The sequence below is a fragment of the Eretmochelys imbricata genome, chromosome 7 (genome assembly GCF_965152235.1).
Source record: "Eretmochelys imbricata isolate rEreImb1 chromosome 7, rEreImb1.hap1, whole genome shotgun sequence".
In the NCBI taxonomy this organism is placed as follows: domain Eukaryota; kingdom Metazoa; phylum Chordata; order Testudines; family Cheloniidae; genus Eretmochelys; species Eretmochelys imbricata.
The window spans coordinates 45,779,714-45,798,286 of record NC_135578.1 but is presented as its reverse complement, the minus strand read 5'-3'; the positions used below and the strand labels follow the sequence as shown (position 1 = coordinate 45,798,286).

The following is an 18,573-nucleotide window of genomic DNA, read 5'->3' as shown; positions in this document are numbered from 1 at the left end:
CTTGTGTGGTATCCAATGCAAAGTTTGTCATGTTGGGTGTCTTTGGAAGGCTCATGATGCACTTAGCATTGTTGTTATAGTAATGTTATAAGTTGTAATTTTATATATATAGTTATGAGGCTGAAAATGTGCCCTCATGGCTTAAAACAAGCCCAGGTAAAACTCTCCAGGAGCAGAGGGACAGTTCACACCTCATCAGGGCATGTATGGGAGAAACCCAGCCCAGCCTCACAGGAACAAAGGACACTGGCCTAGGCAGCAACAAAGGATCTGCTGGACTCTCGAGTGAATCACCCCCCTTCCCTTGGTCAGTTTGGGACTATGATGAGATAATGCTCACCTGACTCTGAAGTGGAGGGGCAAAGCCAAGAGGGAAGAAAGAACATGATAAAAGGCAGAGACACTTGCCGTGCTCTCTCTCTTCCACCTCTATCTACAGACATCACCACCAAGCGACTGAAGCACTGATCAAAGGGGAGAGCCTGGCTGAAGGGCAACCAGCCAGCCTGTGATGAGAAGCATCTACGTTTGTAATGGCACTGGAAGTGTTAAGATTAGTTTAGAATGCGTTTTGCTTTTATTTCATTTGACCAAATCTGACTTGTTGTGCTTTGACTTATAATCACTTAAAATCTATCTTTTGTAGTTAATAAATTTGTTTGTTTATTCTACCAGAAGCAGTGTGTTTGGTTTGAAGTGTGTCAGAGACTCTCCGTGGGATAACAAGGCTGGTAGATATCAATTTCTTTGTTAAATTGACCAACTCATACAAGCTTTCAGCGTCCAGCGGGCATGACTGGACACTGCAAGATGGAGGTTCCTAGGGTGGTGTCTGGGACCAGAGATATTGGCTAGTGTCATTCGGTTGCACAATCCAGGCAGTGGCAGGCCAAAAGTGCTCACTTACATAGCTGGGAGCAGCTTGGACGCTAGAGGCTATGCGTGAACAGTCCGGGAGTGGGGGTTTTCACAGCGGAGCAGGGTAAGACTGGCTCCCAGCGTCGAGGATTGGAGTGACCTAGCAGAGCACCGGTCCATATAACACCAGAGGAACATCACAAACACATAAAGTGCTATAAAATGTACTGTATAAAATGCTGTACTCTGAAAAAATTAGGTCCTAGGTGTCTCAAATTGAGCAGCTAAAATTAGTGGATATTTTTAATCTGTGTCTCAGTTCTCCATTTGAAAAATGAGGATAATAATATTCCCTCATCCCACTGGGGTGGTATGAAAATAAATGTATTAATATTTGTGAAGCACTCAGCTACTATAGTGATGCATGCCATACAAAAGACCATAAGGCATTTAACAATTCAGTTTTCAGAGCAGGGTTTGAGTAGTAAGCAGTCAATAAGGCATAGGAACACATAATAAGGAGAAAAATATTGAATTCTACTCATTAAGTGAGCACTGTCTATTCTATGCACTGTATGAGATATATTCCTATGGGAAAAATAGTATGTAATCATGTAATAAAAATGTTTATTAATATCCATAAGCAGAAGGTGGCTGAACTAAGGTTGCACAAGCAACCTGTATTTTGGCATTAGCTAACTTTTGAGTACTTGGTTTTGCAATTTTAATAATGCACATTTTATGTCTTTCTTGTATAATATATATGTGTACATATGTGTTTGTGTGTGAACACACACACATTATATTATATATATATATATATATATAATTACAAACATGATTCTGTCATTGGCACAGATATTTTCTAGTCTAGCTATTTTGTCATTAAGAATGTTCTTAACTGCCAATCTTCATTGTAATCCTGTATCTAAAAATCAAACAAAGCAAAATTGGTACTACTGCTAAAAACATGTAGGCTAGAAATGTTCAGACATTTAAAATGGCCATTTCTTACTGACATGCCTCATGTTACCCACCATCCAACAATACTGACTCATCATTTCTGGAAGCTGGGAATGTGTAAGGCAATAACAAATAGTATTTCAATATTTAAAAGCCAGACATAGTTTGGAGCTATAGTGGTCAACTGAATGTTGTGAGAAATGTATGGTGGGGCAGATACCCAAACAGTCCTGTCACAACAATCCACACATACATACTCTGGAGGTACATCTGACTCCAATTAAAAGCTGAGTTACAGGTTTTTGCCTTGCTTAACCCATATTATGTAACTAATTTGGGGGGTCTGCTTAGAAGCATTTTTCATGACTTATTGAATTAACAATATATGTATAACTAAATTCAATTTCATGGTTCAGTCTCTATTTTCTGCAGTCCACTAAAAATATCTATTTTTACTCAAAGTAACTGGAATTGAACCCAGAAAATAAAAAGATTAGTGTGGTGATGAGATATCACAGTAATGAGTGCAATATCAGAACCTGAATGGAACAGAATACATACACACAAATATAAAAACCTTTTTGTTTGGAAGCAGCTAAGGTTCTTACATAGATTACACACTTGACACAACTCCACAAAAGCAAGGAAGTGAAAAGTTTAGACAAGGCCACTAAAGACAACATCGTGTTTAACACTAGGCAGATTAAAAGATGTCTTCTAAAACAATGCATTTTACCCAGTATAGACAAGCCCTATGGATCTGTTTTAGTTTTACATCTCAAAATTGCTGTATGTCTAGACCTTCAAGATTTCATCCATTTCCTTTGTGACAGGGTGGTCCCTCCTTGAGCACCCTCCTGCAGCAGACCACAGCACTACCGAAAGTGATGTTCTCACAATTAGACTACCCTCATTGACTAGGAAAAAGAACTCCTGTCTAGCATTCTCCAGTAGCAGCTTTCTGAACATTTCCATGGAGCCCCATAAATTAAAGTCATACTGCCCCAGCAGAGCCTGTTGGTTAGCAATATGGAGCTGTAAACCCTGTGTTGAATAAATCTTTCTTCTAAATAAGTCCAGCCTTTTAGCATTCTTTGATTTGGGGGTGACAGCTTGGTGCCCTGGATATACTCTTTCACTAGCTGCTGTCACAACTAATGAGCCCAGTGTTGGATGAGTGTAGAAGTACTCAAAGCTTGGGGAGGATACATAATATTTTCTTTCTGCTCTTTTTGAGGTGGGAGAAGGCAAACATGGAGTTTTCCATAGAGCTTTTATAGGCTTTAATATCACCTTGTTAATTGGCAGAGCTACCTTGGAAGGACCGACCAATGATGAAATGTCAACCAGATGATGCGAAGACTCCCTGACCTCTTTGTCCTATACACCTAAGCCTGCAGCTGCTCTTTTCAACCAATGTTCCCTCTAATTTTTTCCATCCATGAGTGGAATGAATTTTGTTCTGTGCAGCACCAATATCGAGGTAATATGCAGATGTGCGCCACCAGCAGAAACAAAAAAATGAGATATAATATATATTTTTAAAAAGTTATCACCATAACGAAGCTGAGGCAGCCCAAGAGAGAAAAAGCATCACACTGAAAACTGCTGTGGTGGCAAAATGATGCTAGTGGGAGCTGTGGTCACACAGAGGGATGATTCTTTCACCTACACCGACCTGGGAGGGATAGGTTTCTGGATTTGAAGGGGCACCTCCAACCCCAGGACTGCAGTGGGGAGAGAGGACTCCCCCCAGCCCTTTCTCCCCACCTCAGCCCTGGCTGGAAGAGACAGGCATCTCTCTCTGCCGCAGCCCCAGAGCTGGGGGAGTCCTCATCCTCTCTCCCTGCCGTAGCCCTGGGGTTGGGGGAGAGGCGTCTCTCCTCAGCCACCTCAACCCTGCATGCCCAAGCTCCCCACCCCCACCTTACCCCACTGCTCCCACCCACCCCTTATTCCCCCCACCTCACCTTCTCACATGTCCTCTCCAGGGTCCATGCAGACCTATGGCTGTGTGCCTGCTCCACTAATTAGGTGTGCAGCCTTTGATGCCCTCTTGTGTGGCCATGCAGGCACGCACCTTAGAAGTAACACAGTCTTCAGCAACTCCTGATGAACTTTAAAATCAGGATGACATGAAATCATGCTGGACAAAATGGCTTTGTCTGGTGAAGATGAAGCCAAGACTGGAGTGAATAGAATCTCCTCTACCGGCTGTTGCTTTGGCTCTGGAACTTCCTCCTGATGTTCGGTACGCACCTGGTACTCAACTTGGGGGACAGAGCTGCTCAGTGCGTAGACCCAGCCCTTCTAGATGAGGACACTGAGTACACACAGTGTGGGGAAGATCGGGAAGTTGGGGGAAATCTCCAAGAGTTCCAAAAGAGCCACTGATATGAGGCAGGGCATTCCCATGGGTCCCACTGAAGGGTTGCCGTGGTAAATAGGAAGAAAGGATCTCTGCATAGACCTATGGGTCTTGCTTCATGGTTGAGATTCATATGACCCAAAAATTCCCTTTCCTCTGACAATGGCAGAGCTGATCCCATCAGTGCCAGGGATTGATGCTGGGAGCCAGGCAATGAGCAGAGCAATGCCATCATAGAAAGCTTCCTCTTAAAGGTACCAGGAGGTTGCCTATCTAGGAAGCAAGCAACTGCAGTACTGGAGATTGAATCACTGACCACGGTGCCAGGGGACTGGACTCTTGTAAGGATGGAGACACCAGCAACAAAATGCAACGCAGGTTTCTTGCTGCCACAAATGCCACTGCAGTAGTTGGCGTCAAAATGGTCTCTTGTTGCAGTGCAGAAGTTGACAGTGCCTCTCCCAACATTGGACTTGACGGTGCCCATTGTGGCATGGAGCTGACTGTGCCAACTAAGGCACGGATTTGGAGGAGGAGTGCTCATGTTTCAGATGCTCTCTACTCAATTCCTTCTCAACCCTCTTACCAGACTTAAGAGGTGGAGACCCTCCTCTGGTTTCCTCTCTAGAAGCTTTGTATTTTTTCCTCAGTGTGGACAAGGAAGAACGGTGCTGGGATTCCACTAATTCTGGAGATGTGCTTCTCTTTGAAGCTGCAGCACTCAGCACTGACTCAGACTGGCACAGTGGCCAATGCCAGGCGCCCCAGAGGGAATGAACAGAACAAGTAATCATCCAGTGATCCATTCCTTGTCGTCAATCCCCAGCCTCTGGCTAACAGAGGTTAGGGACACCATCCCCACCCATCCCGGCTAATAGCCATCGATGGACCTATCCTCCATGAATTTATCTAGTTCTTTTTTGAACCCTGTTATAGTCTTGGCCTTCAGAACATCCTCTGGCAAGGAGTTCCACTGACTGTGCGTAGTGTGAAGCAATACTTCCTTTTGTTTGTTTTAAACCTGCTGCCTATTAATTTCATTTGGTGACCTCTAGTTATTGTGTTATGAGAAGGAGTAAATAACACTTCCTTATTTACTTTCTCCACACCAGTCATGATTTTATAGACCTCAATCATATCTCCCATTAGTTGTCTCTTTTCCAAGCTGAAAAGTCCCAGTCTTATTAATCTCTCCTCATACAGAAGCCATGCCATACCCCTAATAGTTTTTGTTGCCCTTTTCTGAACCTTTTCCAATTCCAATATATCTTTTTTGAGATGGGGCGACCACATCTGCATGCAGTATTCAAGATATGGGCTTACCATGGATTCATATAGAAGCAATATGATATTTTTGTTCTTATTATCTATCCCTTTCTTAATGATTCCCAACATTCTGTTTGCTTTTTTGATTGCTGCTGCACATTGAGTGGATGTTTTCAGAGAACTATCCACAATGACTCCAAGATCTCTTTCTTGAGTGATAACAGCTAATTTAGACCCCATCATTTTATATGTATAGTTGGGATTGCTTACTCCAGTCTGTTGCTTCTATTTCCCTGGGCCTCTTCCTACCAGGCCCATTTTATCTTCAGCCCTATCTCAGGGCCAGCGTCCTCAGATTTGTTGCTGTCTCCAAGACAGAAAGAAGCACCCTTCTTCACTCCACTGGTCCCAGCCAGGAACTGACCAGCTAAGGCCCTGCAGCTTCTTTTATCCGAGCATGTTGGGCTCTGATTGTTTGCATCCCTGAGGCCTCTCTAGGCAGGCCTGAAGCATCCACCTTCACTGCTCCTTTCCTGTCACTTTGCTGTTTCCTGGGGCATGGTTTAGTATGACTGTGGGGCCTCCTGTAGGGAGCCACAAAAGCTAGGTACACCATGTCACAGTGCCTTAGAGCAGTGTAGCTTATTTCCCCTTCCATACAGGAATAGGTATAGTACTATAAAGCACCTCTATACTGCATCCACAATGGGGATGGGGGCTGTATTGCTTTAACTATTCTGGTATAGTTGAAGTAGCACAACTTGTGTGTTTTAGATATCCCTAGTGCATAGGTTTCCCTATGTGTGAGAATGATTATGGTTTGTCCCTTGCAATTTTTCTTTATTCAGCGGAGTTGTAGTCTGCAATCTGTATTCTTCAAGTTGCAGATTCTTGGTCATGGTTTGTACTTCATGAGGAAAACCTGGTCACTGCAGTGGCCACAGACCTAGTAATGTCATCTATTGAATCCAGTGTGGCTTGCAGGGCCATTTTCCACACAAGCAGTCCCTCTTTTATGATGTCCTTGCTCTGAGCTCAAGAGGGAGCTTGTTGATCAATGGTATCACTCTTTCTCAAGTTAAAAAGTTGTATTTGTCTAGGAGAGCCTGACAGTCACTTGTAGCTGGAACCATGCTGAAGTATGGGATTTTCTCCCTAACAGATCCAATCATTTGGGAACTTTATCTTTTGATGTGTTTGTGGCAGAATGCAGCTTCTCTTGGACATTGAAGACCACTACAGATCTGGGGTCAGAGTGTGAATAGAAATACTTGAACCCAGAAAGGGGCACCTGGTATCTTTTCTTGATACACTTTGCCATTAGTGCTGTAGTGGCGAACGCCTACCACAGAGCTCCTGCTAGGTCTAACAGTCCCTCATTTATGGCTGATCCAGAGGCTGATAAAATATCAAACAGATATCTCATTGACTGCTCCAAGAGATGGAGCTTCAGTCTTGGATCTTTCAATTTTTGAATAAGAATGCAGGAGAGGCAAATCAAGCAACCGTATAGCATTCACCCACACATAACTTGTCTGTAACAAGAATAAGTCCATCACAGGATGAACAAGACTTGAAGCCTGCAGATTTTCAGTCTGCCATCTTGAGGTCCTTGTATGGAGGGGGGAGGGGAATCTGTACAAGGGTGGTCTGATTGAAGAAATCTGATCCAGACAGAGGATTATGCTGTCCCTGATGTTAAAACTAAAGGACTGAAGGGTATTCTGAAAATTTTCAGAAGTTAAACAAAAATAGCTCGTGAGAGAGTGCCAGCAGGTGGTACACCACAAGGTTCTTTCTCACTGCTATAGGCAGTAAGATGGAACTGAGGGAGGGTCACAGCCACTTTGCCCTTTATGTCCTCGCACAATAACCTGGGCCATGCGCGGCCTCAACATACACTGCTAGCCAAAAAAAATCTGATCTTCCTTGCATGAAGCATATGCATACCTACAGTGAGATTCACACGTATCAAAAGAACACACTTACTGGTGCGAGTGATTAGCCAATGTTTGGGGTCCTACAGTTTGTTTCCATTAGGACAAGAAACTGATGATAGAGTCAGGTGTTTCTTTGATGCAATCCCATTATTTACAAATCCTGTTTCCCTGAACACAACAGGAATCAAACAACAGGAGACAGGTTTTTTGCTCACTGTTCCAAGCCTCTTTCCAGCCAGTACTCTGTCCAAAAAGCGCTCTCAGAGCCACATTTCCAGTGCTTTTCTTAATGACTCATTGGCTTTTCTGCTTCTGTCTCTGTCTGCTTCTGGCAGCTTCTCACTTACAGACACAGCTTCACCAAACAAAGCAACCATCATGCTCACCAGCTTCAACAAGGTTTGTGACTGCCTATATGCTGAAGACATGCTTGCTGGGAACCATCCCACCTTCAGCCTGGGAATGACTAAGAAAATCAGTCTGTTTTCTTAATTGAGAACTGAATGCACAGAAACTTTGCTTGGCTTTACTTTGACTATTTTCCAATAGAAAATAGGTGTAGTGGCTGAGTGGTTAAGGCACTTGACTAGAATCTTGAAGCGCATGGATTAAAGTCTCACTCAATCTCATACTGAAAGGCCACCTCCAGTTCATTCAGCTGCAAAATGGGTACCTGATCCATCCAGTTAGGGCAGTCAGACATGATGCTGGCTGCATCACCCCCTGGTATACTGTTGGCTATGATATTGACATGCCTTAATCACGTCCACCTAGTGAGCCATTGGCTCGGGAATATTTGACTATTTTCCACGGCATACTGAGAGGGGGAAAAATTTTTATTGCTCAAAAACTAAAAAGATGTTTTTATATCTACTTTAAAAGAAACATTGATCTTTGTTTTCTTTTCTGGTTTAGGGAAGATAATTTCCTGTCTTCAAGCAGTTAAGTGCAGCTCAGCCTCTCATCCCAGTCTTCCTGCACCTCTTCCTTTGGGAAGTTAGGGCAATATTAAAACTGATGTTGTTGTCACTACTGATGCTCACTGGTGCATGCTGCAACCCCAAGAGCACGATAACAACTGTTTGCATTTCTGAGGCACTTTTGTATGCATTCAGGTATCTCAGAAGCCATTGTACTTTCCTCTTCATGGTCAGCATTATTTTCAGCTTCTTTTGGTTGCCAGTTATATAAAAAGCCTCTTCAGGTCTTTCCCATTTTCCTTTGTGCACCATTCCCACAGATGCTGCCATTCAGGCCCTGATTCAGCAAAGCGTTTAAGCACATGATTAACAAAGATTGTGGGTAACTTCATCCCTATTCAGCAAAGCACTTAAGCATGAAGTCACATTTAATTCAAAAGGATTTAAGCATATACTTAAATGTTTTCCTGAACTAGGTCATAGAATAATAGGATCATAGGATTGGGAAGGGACCTCGAGAGGTCTTCTAGTCTAGTCCCCTACACCCAAGGCAGGACTGCATTTTATCTAGACCACCCTGGGAGCAGCCTGGGACTGTGGGACTGCTCTCTCCAGCCTGGGCTGTCTCTCACAATGCTTTGCTAGTGACAAGCAGAAAGCCCCTCCAGGAGCTGTGATCACTCAGCACAACAGCAAGTGGAGCCCCCACATCCAGCTAGATAGCATGAATGCTCCCAGAGCCACTCATGAATCCCACAGAGAAAGGCATCAGAGCCAAATCCCCCCAGCTCCCAGCACTGTACCTCAGGAATACACCATCTTGCACTGCTCAAGACGAATCATCAATGGAAAGTGGATATACACTAGCCTTTGTACCCTGAGCAGTTTTGCCACACACTTCAGACAAACTCACTGGTAAAAGATAAACAGTTAAATTTATTGACCACAAAAGATAGATTTTAAATGATAGGCAAAAAGTCTGAGTTAGTTACCAAAAGAAATAAAATATAAGCATGCAGTCTAAACTGTCAATCCTATTATACTGGGCAACAAATAGATTAAGCAGTTTTTCTCACCCCACTGGATATTTCAGTCCTTAATATACAGGTTTGTCCCGTAAACCTGGGCAAATCTCCTCTGTTGGAGTCTTGCCTTCTTCTGAGTGTCTTTGTTGCTTGCAAAGGTGGGGGAAGGAGAAAGGCCCAGCATGTGGCCACAGTGTCTGTTTTATACCTTCAGTCCATGTGCTTAGAAAACACAAGTCCAGGCATGTCTGGGTGGCCACTGCTGAGTCTCCAGGCAAGGCTGAGCAATTCCCCTGGTGTGGCCTTAGGCAGGTGAGTCATTTAATTGTAGCTCCCTTGCTGGACAATGGCTGTTGATGGGTTGTTTCACACCCCACCCAGGCATTGGTTATTTTCCTTGCTGTTGCCTCTGGGGAACTAATATCTGGCTGAATCCCCAATTTACAGTATGTTTTAGTGACAACCATACAACATAATTCTCATAACTTCATATGCATTAATGATATACATATATAGATAGAAAAATGACTTTCAGCAGATCATAACTTTTCCCCTGATATATTACAAGGCATGCTTTATACGTAAGATGATGATTATATAAAACTGAGGAATACGGGGGTTCTAGGATGCTCCCCCAAGGTATAGACTGTCACACATTCCTGACAGGTGTTTGTCTAACCTGCTCTTAAAACTCTCCAGTGATGGAGATGCCACAACTTCTCTAGGCAATTTATTCCAGTGCTTAATTACCCTGACCATTAGGAAGTTTTTCTTAATCTCCAAGCTAAATTTCCCTTGCTGCAATTTAAGCCCATTGCTTCTTGTCCTGTCCTCAGTGGATAAGGAGAACATTTTATCACCTTCTGCTTTATAACAACTTTTTATGTACTTGAAGATTATCACCATGTCCCCTTTCACTCTTCTCTTCTCCAGACTAAACAAACCCAGTTTTTTCAATCTTTCTTCATAGGTCATGTTATCTAGACCTTTAATCATTTTTGCTGCTTGCCTCTGGACTTTCTCCAATTTCTCCACATACTTCCTGAAATGTGGTGCCCAGAACTGGACACAATACTACAGTTGAGACCTTATCAGCACAGAGTAGAGCAGAAGAATTTCTTCTTGTGTCCTGCTTACCACACTCCTGCTAATACATCCAAGGAATTGATTTTTTCCAACAGTGTTACACTGTTGTCTCATATTTAGCTTGTAAGCCACAATGACCCCAAGATCCTTTTCTGCAGCACTCCTTCCTAGACCGTCCTTTCCCATTTTGTATTTGTGCAACTGATTGTTCCTTCCTAAGTGGAGTACTTTGCTTTCCTCTTTATTGACTTTCATCCTATTTACTTCAGACCATCTCTCCAGTTTTTCCAGATCATTTTGAATCTTAATCCTATCATTCAAAGCACCTGCAACCCCTCCCAGTTCAGTATCGTCTGCAAACTTTATTTGTGTACTCTCTCTGGCATTAGTTAAATCATTAATAAAGATATTGAAGAAAACCAGAACCAGGACCAATCCCTGAGGGACCCCACTTGATATGCCCTCCTAGCTTGACCGTGAACCACTGATAACTACTCTCTGGGAACGGGTTTCCAACCAGTTATGCACCCACCTTATAGTAGCTCCATCTAGGTTGTATTTCCCTCGTTTGTTTATAAGAAGGTCATGAGAGACAGTATCAAAAGGCTTACTAAAGTCAAGATATATAACATCTACTACTTTCCTGCATCCACAAGTCTTGTTACCCTGTCAAAGAAAGCTATTAGATTGGTTTGATACGATTTGTTCTTGACAAATCCACGCTCATTGTTACTTACCTTATTATTCTCCAGGCATTTGTAAATTGATTGCTTAATTATTTGTGCCATTATCTTTCCAGGTACTGAAGTTAAGGTGACTGGTCTGTCATTCCCAGGTTGTCCTTTGTCAAGGTTCCTCCCCCACTCTGAACTCTAGGGTACAGATGTGGGGACCTGCATGAAAAACCTCCTAAGCTTATCTTTACCAGCTTAGGTCAAAACTTCCCCAAGGTACAAAATATTCCCCCCCGTTGTCCTTGGACTGGCCGCTACCACCACCAAACTAATACTGGTTACTGGGGAAGAGCTGTTTGGACGCGTCTTTCCCCCCAAAATACTTCCCAAAACCCTGCACCCCACTTCCTGGACAAGGTTTGGTAAAAAGCCTCACCAATTTGCCTAGGTGACTACAGACCCAGACCCTTGGATCTTAAGAACAATGAACAATCCTCCCAACACTTGCACCCCCCCTTTCCTGGGAAATGTTGGATAAAAAGCCTCACCAATTTGCATAGGTGACCACAGACCCAAACCCTTGGATCTGAGAACAATGAAAAAGCACTCAGTTTTCTTACAAGAAGACTTTTAATAAAAATAGAAGTAAATAGAAATAAAGAAATCCCCCCTGTAAAATCAGGATGGTAGATATCTTACAGGGTAATTAGATTCAAAAACATAGAGAACCCCTCTAGGCAAAACCTTAAGTTACAAAAAAGATACACAGACAGAAATAGTTATTCTATTCAGCACAATTCTTTTCTCAGCCATTTAAAGAAATCATAATCTAACACATACCTAGCTAGATTACTTACTAAAAGTTCTAAAAAAAAAGGAGTCCTTGTGGCACCTTAGAGACTAACCAATTTATTTGAGCATGAGCTTTCGTGAGCTACATCACTTCATCAGCTGTAGCTCACGAAAGCTCATGCTCAAATAAATTGGTTAGTCTCTAAGGTGCCACAAGGACTCCTTTTCTTTTTGCGAATACAGACTAACACGGCTGTTACTCTAAAAGTTCTAAGACTCCATTCCTGGTCTATCCCTGGCAAAGACCAGCATACAGACAGACACAGACCCTTTGTTTCTCTCCCTCCTCCCAGCTTTTGAAAGTATCTTGTCTCCTCATTGGTCATTTTGGTCAGGTGCCAGCGAGGTTACCTTTAGCTTCTTAACCCTTTACAGGTGAGAGGAGCTTTCCCCTGGCCAGGAGGGATTTCAAAGGGGTTTACCCTTCCCTTTATATTTATGACATCCTTATTCCCCTTTTTATACATTGGCACTATATTTGCCTTTTTCCAGTCCTCTGAAATCCCATTTTCCTCCCATTTTCCATGATTTTTTGAAGATAATTGCTCATAGCTCAAATATCTTCCCAGTCAGCTCCATGAGTATTCTAGGATGTACTTCATCAGACCCTGGCTACTTGAAGACATCTAACTTGTCTAAGTAATTTTAACTTGTTCTTTGCCTATTTTAGCCTCTGATCCTACCCCATTTTCACGGGCGTTCACTATGTTAGAAGTCCAATCGCAAATACACTTTTTGGAGAAAACTGAAACATCAAAAAGTTACTGTTATTGTCTCCCCCCGCCATTGAGTAACAGGCCTATTCTGTCCCCAGTATTCTTCTTGCTTCTAATATATTTGTGAAATGTTTTCTGGTTACTCTTTATGTCTCTATCTAGTTTAATCTCATTTCATGCCTGGGCCTTTCTAATTTTATACCTACATGCTTGTGCTGTTTATATCAATCCTTTGTGATTTGACCTAGTTTCCACTTCTTGAGGATTCCTTTTTGAGTTTCAGATAATTAAAGATCTCCTGATTAAGCCACAGTGGTCTCTTATGTGACAACTTCTCTCCGTCTGAAGCCATTGGAGGCCTTGTACAAGCTTATTTTCTAGTTGCACATCTGTCTTGCCTGTTTCCAATTGCTGCGCTTGAACTCAACAATTTCTGACACTTCAGTTAATTGTTATAAAAACTGAATAGTTTTGTTTGTTTGAAGTATCTAAATGTGCCATTCTCACTCTAAACTTTTGGTGACAGATATTTTTTGTTCTATTCTCTTGAGGAGGACCACGTCTTTGAGTGCTCTGACCAGACCAAAATAAGTATTTTAATAACTCCTATTTCACCAGGAGGGTGGTGAAGCACTGGAGTGGGTTACCTAGGGAGGTGGTGGAATCTCCATCTGTCAAGGTTCCTTCCCCACTCTGAACTCTAGGGTACAGATGTGGGGACCTGCATGAAAACCTCCTAAGCTTACTTTTACCAGCTTAGGTTAAAACTTCCCCAAAGTACAAACTATTTTACCTTTTGCCCTTGGACTTCCACTGCCACCACCAAACATCTGACCAGGTTTATTTTTGAGAAAGCGTTGTTTGGAAACGTCTTTCCCCCCAAAATCCTCCTAACCCTTGCACCCCACTTCCTGGGGAAGGTTTGGTAAAAATCCTCACCAATTTGCATAGGTGACCATAGACCCAAACCCTTGGATCTCAAGAACAATGAAAAAAGCGTTTAGTTCTTACAAGAAGAATTTTAATAGAAGAAACAGTAAAAAAGAATCACCTCTGTAAAATCAGGATGGTAAATACCTTACAGGGTAATTAGATTCAAAACATAGAGAATCCCTCTAGGCAAAACCTTAAGTTACAAAAAGACACAAAGACCGGAATATACATTCCATTCAGCACAGCTTATTTTCTCAGCCATTTAAAGAAATCATAATCTAACGCATATTTAGCTAGATTACTTACTAAGTTCTAAGACTCCATTCCTGTTCTGTCCCTGGCAAAAGCATCACACAGACAGACTCTTTGTTTCTCCCTCCCTCCAGCTTTTGAAAGTATCTTGTCCCCTCACTGGTCATTTTGGTCAGGTGCCAGCGAGGTTATCCTAGCTTCTTAACCCTTTACAGGTGAAAGGGTTTTTCCTCTGGCCAGGAGGGATTTAAAGGTGTTTACCCTTCCCTTTATATTTATGACACCATCCTTAGAGGTTTTTAAGGCCCAGCTTGACAAAGGCTTGGCCTGGATAATTTAGTTGGGGATTGGTCCTGCTTTGAGCAGGAGATTGGATTGGATGACCTCCTGAGGTCTCTTCCAACTCTAATATTCTATGATTCTATAGAGGGAATCAAACAGCTGACTCAATATCAGGTCAGATTCCCTCCCTACATTCCTTAACAGTGTTCTTTAAGATGCCCAGCTAATTGGTGGTAGACACATTTGTTTAACTATAAAACTTAACTGATTCATTTAGGGTATTCCAATATTTCTCCTTTTTTTAGTACTCTGGAGAGCCCCAAATATTAGTCGTTCTATCCCACAACTTCTTTGGAAGAATAGTATTTTTCAAAATGAAGCAAAAGGCAGACAGAGCTCTGAAATCTGTTTTTTCCCAGCTTGGGACACGTTTAAATCTGTCAAAATGTACAAGACAGTTTTGATCACAGTGGCACAAAATTCCTTTAGGCAAATGTTAAATATCTCTGTCCATGGACCCAGACATAATTTAATCAAAGCTCAAAAGAATGATTTATAAGTGCTGCTTTTTTCAAATGAATTGCAGATGATAGCTTCCTTTTATCCTATAATTAGAATTTAAAAAAGCTTTAGTCTGGAAATCTTTTGTTGTCTCTCTAACCTGTTTTCATCACTTGTTTTTGCTGTGCAGGAGTAAGATGACATCAATAAGAGTTAAGAGTCAAGGACTCCCGGTGGCACTAGACTTTTTCCTGCAACATTTTCTTCAGCATATGGTGTCTCAATGACTTCTCTTGGTAAAGACATATACTAACTGAACTACTCAGATACAAGGCACTTGATGTGGTCATTTTCTGTTAATTTTCATCCTGGTATTTCCAAAGGCCACTTATAAGAAGGAAAAAAATAGGACCTATTTCATATCATATTGAAACCTCTAGTACAGTGGTCCCCAAACTTTTGAGGGCTGTGCTTCCCTGGCCTCCCCTGGAGCCAGTGCCAGGAGCTTGGCTGCGGCTTGGGGGTGGGGGGGGGAGAGGAGGAACATGGATGGGGTAAGGGGGCTGAGGCTGGGGCTGCAATGGCGGGTGGGTCTAGGGCTGGAGCCTTGCCGGGGGCCAAGGCTGGGGTACGAGCAGAGCCACAAGCGGGCCTGTGGCCGGATTTAGCTCCGCTCCCATCCCCGGGCTGGGAATGGAGCTGCAGCTAGGCCCGCAGCTGGGTTTGTCTCTGCTCCCTCCCCAGCCAGGGACTGAGGGCGGGGCTGGAGTGGCAGCTGGGCCCCCAGCTGGGTGCAGAGCTGCACCAAGGCTGGGGACAGGGTCAGACACAGGGCTGGGAATGAGGGACATGGCTGGGGGTGGGGTCAGAGCAGAACTGGGGGTGGGGCTGGCTGGCACTCCCGCCCCACCCCCGCCACGACCCCCCGAATGCTGCTCTGCACACCCCTAGGGGGGCGTGCCCCACAATTTGGGGACCTCTGCTCTGGCGGCTGCCTATAACATAATGTACAGTCAAACTGGCCAGAAGAATGGATACCTTCAGCCATATTTATGTATTTATATCTAACTCAGAGTGAGGAAAACAAGTTATTATAGTAATTCTAGCATCTCTCCAATCCACTATGATCCTTCTTAGATCACAAGAGAAAGAGAGCTTGATGATCTCAGCCAAGCACCCAAACAAACAGGTGGGCTCCTTTCAAAACTCTCATGCAACATGGCACAAATCAGCATTATCACTTTTTACGGAGTAACAACTTTCACTCTGCACAAGACCTGGACTACATTAAGGTTAAGCTTTAGGACTGATCTGGAAGTTTGTACAATGACTGCCCATGCTATGCCTACTGTTAGTCAATGCTCTGAGTCACCCACTTTCATGAGAAGTACACTTCTCACACAAAAAACACCATACTTCAATATTTTGGTGTATGCATCACAAAACTGCCAGTCACTGAATTCATCTATCAAAATTCCTCATGACAAGGGTGAGAGGAGATAGTTCAGACATTTTTCTCCAAGCTTTGTATTCTTTGAATATTTGTATTCCACATGTGATGAAAAGCAAACAAGAGGTTGATATTGTCCTACCTGATCTGCTTGCCCTCTCGAACATCATACAAAGAAAAGAAGACATCTGTGTCTTCCCCAATAGTATTATAGGTGAAGCTCTTTAGACTGATGAAGAAGTGGTGAGGTACTGGCATACGGCAAGCCTCCCCATGACGCTGACGAATTGTATCCACCTGATTTTTAAAAATCAAAAACAAGTATTATTTTCTTCACAAATAAGGTGTACATAACTCACATGGCAGAGTCATAACTCAGTTCTTCCTTCTCCATGGAGTAGAAGTTTAGCCTCATGAATTAGGTGCTACATCAGAGACATATGGCAGATGTGTTTTCAGTTTTTCTAGTTTTAACTTATATATTTGGTTTTCATTGCAGTGGTTTTGGAAACAGCGATAAGAAGATGTGTGGTGTTACCAATCTGAAATCAACTTATCTAACCATCAAAGAGACTACATCAGTTCTGTTTCTCAGCCAGTGCTCCTGATTCCAGAAAGTACAATTCTTGTTGACTCACACTGTTAGCAGGTATTAGAATTCCGAAAAATTTGCTTCAGAAACTGCTTCTTGCTGACTTTTTATAATAGTTGCAGCTCATTAACCACCCTGGAGATGAGAGACGTGGAACTGGTTATGTGAGATTGTGGGGAGGGAGGGATTTGAGGTCTAAAATAGAGAGATCTCTTTTAGGAAACTCTAGGAACAATTTAGGGAGAAAGCTTAGGCTGCGGGGTTTATCTTTTATTATCGATATTTGAGTAACCAAAAGAGCCAAATACCAAGAAGGGTGTACATTTGGGCCTAATACCAATTACATCATTTATACCAGTGGAAAGCATATATAAAATACTACCATTCTGATTTGATAGTGTTTTATTTCTATTTTGCACTGGTGTAAATAAAAACACTATGCGCAGGTCAACAATCAATTTGAGCCAATTCTGATCAGTCAGTCTGCGATTTGCATTATTTCTTTACATTCAGATACATTATCAGAGATTTCAAAGAAAAAAAGACATCATGCTAGGGTTTTGCAGCCATCTTACCTGTGTTGTGCTTTGCTGGACACTGTGCCTACTTGATAAATGCTGTGGAGGAAAAAAGAATAAAAATATAAATTGATTATTACAGGAGAAACGTTTGCATTCACTTTATACAGCATTGGACGACTATTTTTAAAAATTAATTTTCAACCCTAAAATCCTCCTGTCTGTACTCTCTTCTCTCTATGTATTCCTCTAATTGTTTCTGTGTCCTTTATCATAAACATGCTAGACATTTCTGAGATCACAGCAGACTGATTTTTCAGTTTACTTTTGTAATTCAGAATGATTTTCTTTTATTTGTGTTATTCATTAAGACATACACCAATACTACTAGCTTTATCTGAAAACCCTTTTATACCTAACCGAGATAATTTACGGGTGGTGTTGCCTTAACTTTGAGTGTAAAAGGCTCTCACAGACTTGATAGCATTTAAAATGGTCTTTGTATGTCATTTAAAAAGGCCCTTTTTCTTTTTCTTACACTGGGTAATTTAAGGTATCCAAATGCAGGAGTACCCTACTGTTATTAATCCCCATCTAGTATGTGTTATCCTAAGGACAGATACAGTTGTTTAATCATCCACAGAGATGGAAGCCTAGAAAGAAGGTGATTTTGTTTGATACTTTCTGTGTTCAAATTTTGCACAGATCTGGACTGTGTGATACAAAATGAAATTCCAGTAAACATCTGAAGACATTTTCACTAATATCAAATAGTCAACACCTGTACAAAAATATTTGTAGTAAGAGCAACATCCGATGAAGTGAGCTGTAGCTCACGAAAGCTTATGCTCAAATAAATTTGTTAGTCTCTAAAGTGCCACAAGTACTCCTTTTCTTTTATCTCTGAAACTGTAACTCAAAGGCTGATCCTGTTTTTCATGCTAAATGGTAACATTATAATCAGAAAATGGACGGCAAGTCTCTAACTGTGCCTGTTTAATCTCCAGAGATTTAAATATTAATCTGAATCTAAACTGAGGTTTCAAAGGTTTGTTTTTTTAATGTCTTGTTAACGATTTTGCCATGCCTTGTTATGTACATTCATTTAAACTTTAGTATTTAAAAAATGAAATATCTTGTCAACATGATCAACAGAATAGCTTACGTCCTTTTCCCTCTCTTCTTACCCTACCCTTTTCAGACATGTTTAAGATATTGTTGTTCTGACACACCTGAACACACTACCTAGCAGGACCTGCATGATTTGTTGTCAACATGGCAGCAGTTGCAGGAACAGAAATTCAACAAACCAAGAGCTTCAGCAACAGCATCTCCAAACCATGGCATTCTTATGAGTCTTGCGGTCAGAAAAAATGA

At 42.1% G+C, this 18,573-nt stretch overlaps 1 protein-coding gene across 1 annotated transcript in view; it reads right to left on the bottom strand.

Moving 5' to 3' along the window:
- Positions 1–18,573, bottom strand: part of DOCK3 (dedicator of cytokinesis 3) — a 608,598-nt gene that overhangs the window by 228,042 nt on the left and 361,983 nt on the right. The window contains exons 9-10 of the mRNA XM_077821606.1: positions 17,254–17,295; positions 16,229–16,383 (exon numbers count right to left, since the gene is read on the bottom strand). Of these exons, the coding sequence (XP_077677732.1) occupies positions 16,229–16,383; positions 17,254–17,295 (197 nt within the window). The remainder of the gene's footprint in view (positions 1–16,228; positions 16,384–17,253; positions 17,296–18,573) is intronic.